Source organism: Dasypus novemcinctus, chromosome 28 (genome assembly GCF_030445035.2).
Source record: "Dasypus novemcinctus isolate mDasNov1 chromosome 28, mDasNov1.1.hap2, whole genome shotgun sequence".
NCBI classification, from domain to species: domain Eukaryota; kingdom Metazoa; phylum Chordata; class Mammalia; order Cingulata; family Dasypodidae; genus Dasypus; species Dasypus novemcinctus.
The window spans coordinates 30538772-30552268 of record NC_080700.1 but is presented as its reverse complement, the minus strand read 5'-3'; the positions used below and the strand labels follow the sequence as shown (position 1 = coordinate 30552268).

Below are 13497 nucleotides of genomic sequence, written 5' to 3'. Positions count from 1 at the left end.
TACTACTAACTCCTTTGTTTTACAGAGGAGAAAAATGAAGCCCAGAAAGGTTTTAAGTAAATTGTGCAAAGTCACTATGACCCATAAATGGCAGAGCTAGGATCCCAAACCATTCTGGCCTCCTCCTATATTTTAAGATACCCTTAAAAGTCAGCAATTACAAAAACTCTGTATTTACATGGGGAAGAAAAAAGAGACCACATACAATTTTTTGATAGCATATTGTATTTTAATCTAAGAAAAATGATTAAACTCAAACGTTTAGAAATATAAGATTGTCAAATAAACTTGGGATCATAACCATTTCTTACACAAGGAAGACATGCACTTGAGCTCTCTTTGTGGTACCAAATATTCCGGTTTTTTACTTCCGCACAGTTTAAATAAGTACTACGCCTCACAAAATATCTCCATGTAGATTGAACAATGTCATTTGACATGACATGTGCTGGGGGATTAGGGGCCATGAAGATTATTTTTTTCCCACCAAATGTCTGAGCCAAGCTAGCATCACCATCTCAGAGCACCACTCCAAATGATGCAAAGTATGAGTGGACATTTTCTGATCTCCATGCCCAGCTCTTGGTGGCAGCTGGGCAGAGCAGAGTCCCGGTATAGGTATTCAGTTCCTGACCCTTTTCTCAAGAGTACCATTCCATGAATTTCCCACTGGTAAATTCTTATGCCCTTGAGATGTTCAGAAAAGAAAGACAGGGAGGGCATGGAAACTTGCAGAAACGTCTCCTTGGCTGCCAACATCAACGCCAGCTACACAGCGTGTCCTGGCTGTGCCTTCTTTAAGGTGGCTATTCATAATTTGTTCAGGTGATAATTTTGCCTTCCAGTGTGCCCTGGAGCAGCCAAGGTCTAATGGGTAATGGCCAGGTGTAAAGGAAAAGCAGGGCAGACAGACATGTTTGGCTGGCTGGGTTGCACCATAATTACACTTCTTTTTTTTCTGAATGATGGGCTACTTGTGTGCTGCCCCCAGGCAGCAGAAACAATCCTCTCCTAGGTTCCTGCATGATTAATCTGCGCCAAAGGCAAAACTCAAGCCCAAGCTGGAAAAGAAAAGGCAGGCACACAAAAACTATTTAGAAAAAGACTCTCTCTACCAGAGCACTACCTGCAGTAAATGGATTTCTTTAGTGGTTGCATAACTCATTGCTTGAGAGAGATCTGCAGAAAGCAAAACAACACAAACACAAAATCCCAAGAGATAAATTCATTCTCTTGTTTCCTGCACATGGGGTCAGCAGAAAATTACAAACTTTCCATGGAAACTTCGACCTTCCACCATGGATTCAACGATGTTACGAGTACAGTAGATGACAAATAAAGCAAAAGTGTTGGTGTGACTACAAATGACTGTACTGGTTAGTTAAAAAGAAGTAGTATTGGAACCAAAATACTTTATACTAAGGCTTCTACCATGTTAAAATTTGTAGGACAAAGAAATTACGTTTAAATGCATTCAAAATACATCTCCACCAAGTACAGATTTCAAAGGTCAAAAGAAGGCACATACATTGTATGTGATTAATTTTTTTTGAAACCAGCCATTCCATTTTCACAGATTAAAACAGTCTGTTTAAATATCTCATTTCTACAAAGTGAATTTACATTTAAAGTACAAAGTGCAAATACTATGTATGTGTGTGTGTGTGTTTTTTTGTTTTGTTTCATTTTGTTTTTGTTTTAATTGCTTTTTGGTGAGGGAATTTCCCACATGTCTAGGAACTGCCTTGGGTATGTCAGCCAGTCATCCTTGCTTCCTTGGCTGAAAAAGAATAAAAGATATACATATTAAGAAGTTTGCATCACTCATCTATGAAGACTAAGGCTTGCCTTCTAGGAATCAAATAAAATTATAAAGGTAGTAATAATGGAAAAAGCAAAGGCTTTTAAAGATAGATATGAAAAGAAAGAGGGTCAGATTGGTTATTTTAGTTTTAAGGAATACTGAATGTGAAATTCATTATTTCACATACCAGTGAATACTCTCCTTCCTCTAAATGATCAGAAATATCAGAAAAAAACATGTAAGTTGAGAAAATGAGCATTTAATCCAAATATTTTCAGTTGACAAAGTACATTAAAATGTTCTAAGGACTCCTCTGTCTACTTGAATTTATTATACAAAATGATTTTCATAATCTAACATGCTTCAAATTTGACAAAGGCAGAGGTGATTTTTAAAAATTTTCTTTTCATTCCTTCGATTTATTTTACTGCTTAAAAAGATTGTTTTACTGCATTACTTTATTAGACTGCAGCATCTGACTCAATTAAAAGTAATTTAGAACAGAAAGGAAAAGCAGAATACAATCTCACATATTTACTTTCCCAAGAATATCATATCTTACCAATATAAATTGGTCCATGCCTCTGTTTCACTATTTAAAATAGTGAAAACTAAAAACTTATGAAGTTTCTGGGTTGGCTTTTACTCAAACTGATAATGGTTTGACTAGGTGGTAAAAAAGAAAAACAAATATATCTACTATATTAATCCAATAAGAAATTTTGTTTTAATTTAAAAATGCATAAAGAATTTTTAGTTACTAAAGCTGATCAAGATTTAGGAGGAAAAGATGGGACTAACATTTTAGCCTACATCAACAGTAGAATGATAGCTCTGATTACTTCTGAATTGTGATAGAAATGGTGAAGGAAGCAGGGGAAGAGGCCAAAAAAGGCATTTCACTTTTCAATCAACTATTAGCTGAAAATATGTTTTCTCTTTATGCATCGTCCTATCATCCTTTGCTTTAACATCAGGTATTTACACAGTGAAAGATTTTGGTGACTGGTATTCTTTTATTATGTAAATAAATATTTATGGTCTTCTGTTATTGTGTCATGGGCATGCTCCATTAGGATTTAATTCCAGGATCATATTTTACCGTTAATAACCAGATAATGGTATGCAAATCAGTATAGCCATTCAGGCACTGTTTAACAAAAAGCTGAAGAAACTACTCCAGTTTCTTTTTCTTTTTCTGAAAAAGCTGGAGAGTTGTGTTTTGAATTGAGTTTATTTAAGATTGAGTGTAACACACATTTGCCAATAATTGCCATTATCTAATTAAAATAACCCTTTGAAAGTCTTTGGAGTTTAGCTTGGGGAATTGTTTTCAGGCCAGCCTGTTTTAAAGTGCCAGTGATCTGTGGTGGGATCTAAAGTTAAAACCATAAACATTTGCTAAACAAAGAAAAACTTATCACACATCTCTCCTAATGAAATGGTTTTAAATTACATTCTAGGTGCCTGTTGGAAGTTTCCGCTTAGGAACCAGGACAAACGCAGGGACTTGCCTTAGGAAATAGTCCACCTAGCACCAAACAAGTGCAGACAAAAAAAATAACCAATTGACTAGTTGCAGTAAGGAAGGAGGACTTTGTCCTGGCTTTACTGGAGGGAAAAAGTATCAGTTGGTGCTTATCTTCTGGCAAATATTCCCGACTTTTGATTGGTTGTGGCATAGGGTCATGGAAAGAGACACAACTGAATCCTTTGCTGCATATACATAGATTCAGAAACACAAATATATGTTTATAAGCCTACACAGGAGACTGAAAATCCCTTTTGGAGCCTAACGTTTATCTTATGAGGACCCCGAAACAAAACGAGAATATTTAAAAGTATACCCTGGGTACCTCCTGTCCTTCACCTCCTTAACAAATTGTGAAATAATTTGCAAGCCCTCAAGGATTATTAAAAGCAAAACAACAACAACAAAAAACACACCATCATTTCCACAAAATCAGATGGACTGGGGAATTTTTCTAAAAGTACTATTGGAATTTCTAACAGTAAAGAAAAAAAAATGAAGGCAACATTTTTAGCACCCTGAAAAATCAACAAGTAGATTTTAGATAGAATCTTGAAAGGCTATTTTATACACCAAAATGGCATATGCAATATAAATTGCCTCTCTGGACTATATTTTCTTTTACATAATTCTGATTTTTGTGTTATCTATAATTAAATCAGCAAATTATTAAGGTTAAAAATAGGCATACTCACCTGTCTATTAGAAGTGCTTTCAGCATTACCTCTAGGGGCTGGGAGAGAGAGAAAGAGAAAAATACATACAGTATTAAACACCAAATAGTCTTCAGTGACAGGCTTAATATAATTTCATGAAGGGGCTTGTATCACTTCAAGAAGATATCACTTCATAATATAATTTCATGAAGGGGCTCGTATCACTTCAACTACCTACTTTGCTTACATGAGAAAATATATTCAGTAAGCATAAAATATGAGCAGTGGATCTATAAAAGCCACTAGGCAAATGTTTTCTACCAATACAAATGCTCGAGTCCAACTCCAGGTGAACGTATACTTCTGGCAAAAATTCCAAAGCTATGTCCACTAACCGTGCAGGACATTCTTAAACCTGTTTTTCAAATTTTCCCGGAAGAGTGTGAATTCCTATCTCTGAGATGTCTGGGAATGAAATCTTACACATGATGCTGCCAGTATGAGTTATTTGAATCTCTGGGTTTTATAGGAAGAGCATGGAAAAATGCACATGCTTGCCTTCATATACTTTTTCCCAAGTAAGACTGAAGCTCGAAGAAGATACGCTGGTTGCATTCAATGGTTTTCCCACTCAGGCAACACAGGATGAAAGGGCCAAGGTGAAAGGCTCAGGAATGCAGGAATTCACTGTCACCAGTCTCCTTCCTTTCTTGTTTCGGGCTTCCACCCCATCTCCCAGTGAAGCTCTTCAAGGTCTCTAATAACTTCTACTTTCCCACCTCCAGTAATCATTTCTCCATAGTTTTGCAATTCCACCAATAAGCAACGATTCCTCCCCCTTTCACCAGGTTGGAATAAAACTATGACACAGTCTTGGTTTTCTTCCTGCTTCTCTCGTGGCCTCTTCTCAGTCTTCTTTGCCAGGACTGCTCAACTCCCTGGCCCAGCAGGCTAATCCTCTTCTCTTGTCTACCTACATCCACTCACTGGTGATGGCATTTAGTCTCATGATTTCATCCATTCTCTAAGCTGATGAGCCTCAAGTGTCTGTATCCTTAGAACCTGCAGCCTGGAGCCCTCTTCTAACTCCAAACTTTTAGGGCCAATTTCATTATCTGCATTTGGATTTTTAATAGGCATCTCAAATGAAACAGGACTAGCTTGAATGCTTTCTCTTCTCACTAAAACCTATTTTCTCCAGTCTTCCATTCCTCCAAGAGGGTAACTCCATTCTTCAGCTGCTAAGGGCATCCAAATCACCCCCTCTCTTCTCCTACATTCCACAACTGATCTGTTAGAAAATGCTTTCAGGCTCTACTTTCAAAATAGATCCAGAATCCAACCACTTCTGTCTACCTCCACTGCTACACTCCTGGCCCAAACCATCATCCTCTCTCTCTCTCACCTGGATCCTAGCAATATTCTCCCTAACTCCTCTCCTTCTCCCAGCCCTCACTCATCTTTAATCTACATCAACACAGATACGAATGAACCCATTTAAAATGCTCGTCCCTGACCTCTCTGATATCATGTTTTACAGATCTCCTGCTCCTTCCTTTCCAGCCATCTGCCCCTCTCACCATTTCCAGAACTTGCCAGGTACACTCAGGCCCCAGTGCCTTAGACTTGCTATTCCTTCTGAGGACCATGCTCTTCCCTGACTCCTGCTTTTCCTTCTTCTGCACCTCCTTTCAGGTCTTCACTAGCTTGTTACTTCATGGAGAGGACTTTCCTGCCCTCTTCCCTCCATCTCAAATTTCAACCCTGCCCTTCCCTTGTCCCCTTACACTTCCTAACCCCCTATTGTATGAATTTTTCTTATTTATTTTATTTCTTGTTTCCATTCTAAATATAAGCTCGAGAAGGACAAAATTTTTTGTCTGATTTGTTTACTGTCTTGCCAATGTCTAAAACGGTGGACTCAGTAAATATCTCTTGAATGAGTAAATAGATGGACAATAGCATCCTTCAGTCCTATTTCCTTGATCATTTGCTGATTTCTATCTATTCAATAAGAAGAAAAAAAAGTACTGAGAAAAGGGAAATTATTCTACTTCCAAATTTCATCTGCTTTGCTCTTTCAAGGTCAAGAGAAATAATGTGAAAAATGGAAACACAAATATATTAGGTAAATTGCAAAAGTATTATGTAAATAGTAGCTAAATCTACTATTTTTTAATTGTGGGTTTTAAAGATCTACTTATCAAAATAATAGCTTCCACTCTTCCATTTTGCTTTGCTTGAAATGGCTACTTCAGAGAATCAATAGGATTTTGGGCAGTTAGTTCAAAATTAAAGAATATTAGAGTAAAATTGTAAACTGATCTATTAAGCCAATTTGGCTTTTTAACAATTGACAGTATTTTGTTGTTTTGTTTTTAGCTAAATATCAATCTCTCAAGTAATCAGAGATAGCTGTAGAGTAAATATAAGTTATCATAAGAAAATATTAGTATTTCTTAAATATAAGGAAAAAAATCCTTATATTGGTTAAAAAGGATGTAACTTTCATTAACACTTGGCGGGATATTTCATTCAATATACAACTGATAAAAAAGCACTATTTAAAATACATGAAGGATAGGAAACTAATAAATGCTAGTTACTTAATTTTAATGGAACAGAACATACATCAAAATAAATATGCAACAATGCCCCATCAATAAAAATACTTTTTTGGTGAGACTACAAGAAAAAGAAAAAAAGACTACATATTTCACAACCCTCTAAAATAAAGTCTAGAAACAGCTGGATTAGTTTACATCATCTGGTATCATATAATATTGATTGTTTCCAGGTGATTTGGCCAACAGTAATTCATCTGTAAAGGCCATATGCCTGAAAGAAATGTAGCTAGCATGACAATTTGATTGAAAACGATAATTTGGTCAAAAATGAATATTTCCTCATTGCTGACTTTCTGTGCAATGGTCATTTTGGAGAATCATGAAGGCATGCCGGAATCTTTCAGAAACTCTTTTTTTTCAGAATTCTTCAGAAATATTTCCTTTTTTGGTTTAATGATGTTCCAGTCATTATTATTTCTCCTCAGAACTATTTGTAATAGTGAAAATTTATATGAAACCAATTTTCTAATATCTTAGTTGCAATGGTTTAAATGCAAAATATTGCATGATTGCTTAAATTAAATGTGGTTAGTTTAGAAAGTATATATATATATATATATATATTATGATCCCATTCTGTAGGGGAAAAATCATAGTACATCTCCTCTATATATGCATAGAATTATTTTTAGAGGGATAATACAGGTTTTATTACCTCTAAGAGTAAAGGTTCACTTATTATTTATGTTCATTTGATTTCTCATTTTTAAAATAAAAAAAATGTGTAGTGAACAAAAACAAAATCAAAGAGACTGGTAACAGTTTGGATATTTGGAATGCACCAACTAATCCCCTCCTGAACATCAAGGTTTTTAAGACTTTTCAATAGTGCAAGCTAAACATGGCAGGAAAAAATAACTGATAAATAAATCTTAAAACACATTAGGAAAAATTGTGCAAGGAGAATTAAAGGGTTGCAAAATGAACTAATGATGTATCCAAATCCCCAATACTTTCCTCTTTCTCTCTCTCTTTTTTTTTTAACCAAATTGCCACTTTTACCAAATTATAACTTACTTTCTTTTGGGGACATCATGTGCTATCTTCTTGTTATGACTAAGACAATAAATCTCCAACAAATCAGTTTATTCAAAGGAAACTAAAGAAGAGAACTCAAAATTCTGCGGTGATTAAAATAGTTCTAATAAATGATGAGCTCAAGAAAGATCGTGTCCTCAATTATTCCTTCTCTTGTTCCCTGTAACAGGGTTATTTATTCCCACCTTTTACATGCCCCCATGTAGACATAGCCGATCTTAGGTTTGGGCCAATGGAATGTGAGTTGAGATAACCTACCCCACAATTAAGCAGCTACTTAACATGCCCTTGTGGGGTTAGCCTGACCTCCTGTGCTTTATCATCTGTCATGAGACTAGCACTTCCCAGGTTAATGCTATTCGGCTCAGGTCCCAGAATAAGAAGACTTGTGGAGTCAACAGACAACCTGGAACAGAACTGAAGCAATTTACTTCCCTCATATTATGTGACCAAGAATGATTTGTATGTTGTCCTAAGCCACTGGAAGTTGGTGGTTGCTTGTTACACAGCATCACCCCAATGAAAAGACCAGCATGGACGTGAAGTCTGATTTCAGTCTATCAATAAATGCAGTAAAATAGTATTTCCTCCCAAGGTTTTTTTCCCAATATTATTGAGAACTCCATGTAATCTTGAAGTTTCTACTCAGCGTTGACAAGAGTAATGCAAACAGTCTTCAGAAGGAACTCATTACAATAATTATAAGTCTGGATAAATTATTCATAGCAGTTTGCCGATAGGATATCACCAAAAGATCTCCAAAAAGACCATCTGATGAATTTGACTTATCTAAGAATGGTCCTATGTTATTCCATCCAATACCAGTTAAGATAGAAAGTAAGACATTTAATCAAAGAAGGCACTTGAAGCAAATGAAAGTGCCAATGATGATGCTTTCCAAGTCCTTCATGATGGCAGTGCAAGCAGATTCTACATGAAGTACACACACTCAATCAAGAAATTTCTTGTTTTCGCTCATGAAAAGGTCTTGACAAAATTTCATGCAGTCCAAACATATCTACAGCTTCCTGTCGATGAGATCGATGAGCATATATGTCACTTAAACAGAGCCATTCTGGGTTGAACATATTCAGTTAAATTTTCGGGGACTTAAACACATACACATTGCATTAGTCTGCCAACAGGTGCTATGCAAAGTACCAGAGTTTGGTTAGCTTTTATAAAGGGTATTTATTTGGGGTAAAAGCACACAGTTACAAGGCCCTAAAGAATCCTACTCAAGGTTGCTTTCCAACCAAAGTCATTTACCATGTTTTGAAGCAAGATGATCACTGATCTCTGCAAGGGTTCAGCCTTCCCCTCTGAGCTTCCTTTTTCTTAACTGCAGGCTGGCAGAGGGCTGGTCTCTCAGGGATGGCTTCCTGAGGGCATAGAGCTTATTTCTTTCTGGGTCTTCTATATCAGTCTTGCCTCTCTTCCCACGGTCAGTTGCAAACTATCATGCATATGGCTCATCTCTCCCCAGGGCCCAGGATCATAAATGGCAGAGCTCTCTCTTCCAGTGTCTTCTTGAGTGTGTGTCCATTTATATTGGTTCACCAAGGGGCAGGGACTTAACCTGAGTCACATCTTCCTGACATGGTCCAATCAAAGCTTTAATCTTAACAGGCCATTTAATCAAGGGCCCTAAACTGAATCCAATAAAATCAGACAGTACCACACCCAGAAGAATAGCTTATAAACATAATCTTTCTCTTTTTGGGATTCACAACAATAATCTCAAACCATCACACACATATTTCTTGCTAGGATTTGGAGTATGGCCTCATATTTTGGGCAAGGCACTAACTCAATCTACAGAGTTTCATTCTTTCATTTATCCCATAGTTTCTGAGTACCTACTTGGATCAAGCACTGTCTTAAGAGCTGTGAGCCCAGACCCTATGGGCCCCAAAATCCTTAAGAGTGGAGAATGGCATTAAACAAGAAAAAAGGTATAATGTATAGCATGGATAGGACTGAGGAGAAAAAACATATGAAGCAGAGCCAAAGAAGAGAAAGTGAGGGGTTCATGAGAGATGCAATTTTAAATAAGGAGATTATGGGAAGATCTTATTGAAAAAATACCGTTTTAGTAAAACCCAAATGACATGAGGAAGAGAGCCTGGCAGGTATCTGGGGCAGAGGAAACAGCAGGTGCAACTTCACTAGAGCTTGAGAGCATACCTGGAAGGGCATCAAACAGATTAGTAAGGATGGAGGAGGGTGAGCAAAGATTAGGAGAGGGATTTAGATGGGTCATACTGGGTGGGGGTAGGGGATGAAAGAGAGGATCAGGTAGAACTTTGTAGTGAGTGAAAGGATTTTGATTTTTTTCTCCAAATGAGATGTAACTCCTTTGGGAGGTTTTGACTAGAGGAGTGAACTGATACATGTTAACAAGAGCACTCAGGCTGCTGTAAAGAGACTAGTTTAAGTGGGCAAGGGAGAAAGCAGAATGACTGTTTAGGAAAGTCTTGAAAGAATCCAGATGAAACAATCAGTGTCTTTGACATTCTTCCTCCTTTATAAATACATATTTTAACTTGACTCTTAAGTCACTATCCCTTGGCCCTGCCTGTTTTTCTTCCTCTCAGGCTAGTCCTTCTCAGGCTCCTTGTTGGTTTCTCCTCATCTCCCCAAACTCTACTCTTCAATGTGCTCAAGCTCCACTCTCTTCTGTCTCTAATCACTCCCTGAAATAACTCATCAGGTGCTCTGGCTTTCAAGACCATCTAGAGCCTAACTCATCCCAATGTCTATCTCTATCTTGAGCATTTCTTTTCCACTGAAACATGTCAGATGTCCGTAATCACAGGGATGCATCAGGTAGCCTAATGGTAGAAGGAGAAATAACACCAACCCTTCTGGTTTCACTTTCTTGGCCACCTATTCTTGGTAGTAATTCTACCCGAGAGCTAAGATGAAGCTTCCCAGGAAACAAAACAAGAATGGCCAACATTTCCAGGAATACTAAATCCCTCTCTTATTTCTACAACAAAGGCCAAGCTTTACTGAGCTATTTTACAGAATCCTTGCAAAGCAACCCTTATGGTTATGGGCTCATCCAAATGAGGCTGTTCTCTGAGTTGTTGTGAGTTATGCTTCATCCCAACAAACGTCTTTCTGCTGTCTCTGACAGAATACTGTTGAAACTACTTGATTATGGGATATTGAAGAGTATGAGACACCAAAATGTCTTTGCAAAACTTCTCTCAACTGGGACGTTTCTCTTCCACTGTTGAACTTTTACTCATCTGTCAAGAGCAAACTCAAATATCACACCCACTGTCAGATCTTTCTTGAATTCCCTAGCCAGAATTTATGGTTCCCTTCTCAGTACACTGACAGGATCTTGCACAAAGCACTATTCCTTTATGACATTGTATTATAACTGTATTCTTTCTTCCCTAAAAACTGTGAAGTTTCTGAGATTCAGTTCCTATCTCCACCCCTTGTAATAGATACTCAGATTTTTGATGAATGAATGAATGAGTAATATCATTTTAAGGATAAAGCGTCTCCAGAAAGAAACATGCACTCCATGACCCATAAAACCAGACGTTCCATAACTGACTATGGAATTATACCTTTACAACTTCTAATGCTACTCTGCACACTGTGCAGAAATCTATCACTTGATGCATGTTTACAAGCCAGCAGGAGAGCTCATTAATTACTGATGCCTAGAGAATCTAAAGGGCTTAGCTCAGATTATAGTGCACTAAACTCCACCAAGTTCCGATGTGAAAGCAAACAAACACAAATTCCATGATGACCACTTCTGAGAATGACTGATGGACGCAATCACCTGGGAGGTCGAAGTTTGAGTCATATTTTACAGAGGCGGTAAGAAACCATAGTTTGGATCAAGAGGCAGCTTCTTGCAGGAGAATAACTTCTTTGCTGCAGAATTCCATCATGAAACTATTTGAGGGAATGTCAACGTTATCTCAAAATGCTGCCACAATAATCACAGTTGTGGGGCTGATTCTACTTTAAAACTCTCTAATTGCTAGAATTCATCATCCATCCTTCCTGCAAAAAGTCTCTGCATTTACTTCAGTTTACTTTAAGAAATTCGTAGATGGGATTCTGCCCCAGTGAAGGGCATGATACCTTATGGCCCCCAAGTCAATGCTGAGTAAGGCGAATGCTGCTGAAAGCTTAGGTTTCTCAGTGCTAATCAAGCTTCGACCAACAGTGGGAGCACATCCTTGAAAAATTAAAATGGAGCACCCTGTGCCATCCAGAAACAGGTGAAGATTAAGAGATTAAAAAAAAAACATAATTCACACTCTGTTCCATCTATACCTAAATTTACTCATCATAACCATGAGAATTAGCCTTTTTTGACAACCATGAGATTGGTTTCCAAAATGTTAGAAGAGCTGCAGGAGGGTCCTAAGTGCATTTGCTAAAGTGTCGCAGTGCCAACTGGGGTGAGTTGGCAACAGCCGAAACATTACCAGCTCCCTTCAAAGAATCATCTTGGTTGGATTTTCATCTTTACTCTTTGTGGACTCATCAGAACTGCTAAGTGAAGGAAATACTAATTCTACTTTGGCCACCCCAATGGCTGAGGTATGGCAGCCACGTGATTTTAATTTGTTCTCATGATAATCCCTTGGGGTTTTGGAGGCTGACCTGCCTGGTAGACTTTCTGTTTAAAAGTTGTATAGGTAATTCTAATGGGAAACCAAGAGAGGAAGAAAAAGCAAGCCACAGAATGAGGCAAATAATCTAAACCCAAGAAGCTAAAAGTATATCTGAAAGGTCACAAGAGAGAAAATAATAGGAGACAGATGTCAGGCAGGTATCTAAAAATAAAGGTAAAATAAGTGGGTAGGGGAGTGGATGTAGCGCAAGTGGTTAAGTATGAGGTTCTGGTTCAATCCCTGGTACCCCGTAAAACAAACAAACAAACAAAAACACCATGTGGGTAGACAGTAAATGGGAAAGCACCTAGGGCAAATGCCTAGAACGTGCATTTTTGGTTTGTCATCCTGCATCTAGAGTGTGGCATGTACAGCTGGGTATAGATTAAAGTTTGACAGAGAGTGCCACCCATGGACAGTCTTGAAAGTTTTCTAATGCACTAGTCCTTGCTGCAAGCAGCAGCTGTAGAAGGGAGACTCAGATTAAGTCCCAGATATTCCAGTTGTATGCCTTTGGAAACAACTACAATGACCTTCAGTTTCTTCATCAACAAAATGAAAGTAATAGTAACGTTTGCCCTGCCAACCTGAGAATGGTTGTGAGAATAAAATAAACTGAGGAACTGAACCACGAGGCCTGATGGTCGGAAGATCATAAGCCCTTTACCAGTAGCAGTTATGGTAGTTCAATGTTACTGTTTATATAAATTTTTTTTAAGATTTATTTTTTATTTATTTCTCTCCCCTTGCCTGCCCCCCCATGGTTGTCTGCTCTTTGTGTCCATTTGCTGTGTGTTCTTCTTTGTCCGCTTCTGTTGTTGTCGGCGGCACGGGAATCTGTGTTTCTTTTCGTTGCGTCATCTTGCTGTGTCAGCTGTCTGGTGTGTGTGGTGCCATTCTTGGGCAGGCTGCACTTTCTTTCGCGCTGGGCGGCTCTCCTTACAGGGTGCACTCCTTGTGCGTGGGGCTCCCCGACACGGGGGACACCCCTACGTGGCACGGCACTCATTGCGTGCATCAGCACTGTGCATGGGCCAGCTGCACACAGGTCAAGGAGGCCTGGGGTTTGAACCACGGACCTCCCGTATGGTAGACGGATACCCTATCCACTGGGCCAAGTCTGCTTTCCTGTTTATATAAATTTTTAGTCTGAATTTGTATACTTTGGTGATTTAGTGTTGTA

At 38.2% G+C, this 13497-nt stretch overlaps 1 protein-coding gene across 3 annotated transcripts in view; it reads right to left on the bottom strand.

Moving 5' to 3' along the window:
* Window positions 1-207: 207 nt before the first annotated feature.
* The window catches only part of SMOC2 (SPARC related modular calcium binding 2), a 222728-nt gene continuing 209438 nt past the window's right edge, over window positions 208-13497 (bottom strand). For 2 of the 3 annotated variants that reach the window (XM_004464421.4, XM_004464422.5), the window contains exons 12-13: window positions 4031-4068; window positions 208-1780 (exon numbers count right to left, since the gene is read on the bottom strand). In XM_004464421.4, coding sequence (XP_004464478.1) covers window positions 1763-1780; window positions 4031-4068 — 56 coding nt within the window. In that variant the 3' untranslated portion in view covers window positions 208-1762. The remainder of the gene's footprint in view (window positions 1781-4030; window positions 4069-13497) is intronic. The other variant, XM_071212535.1, reaches the window with a different exon arrangement.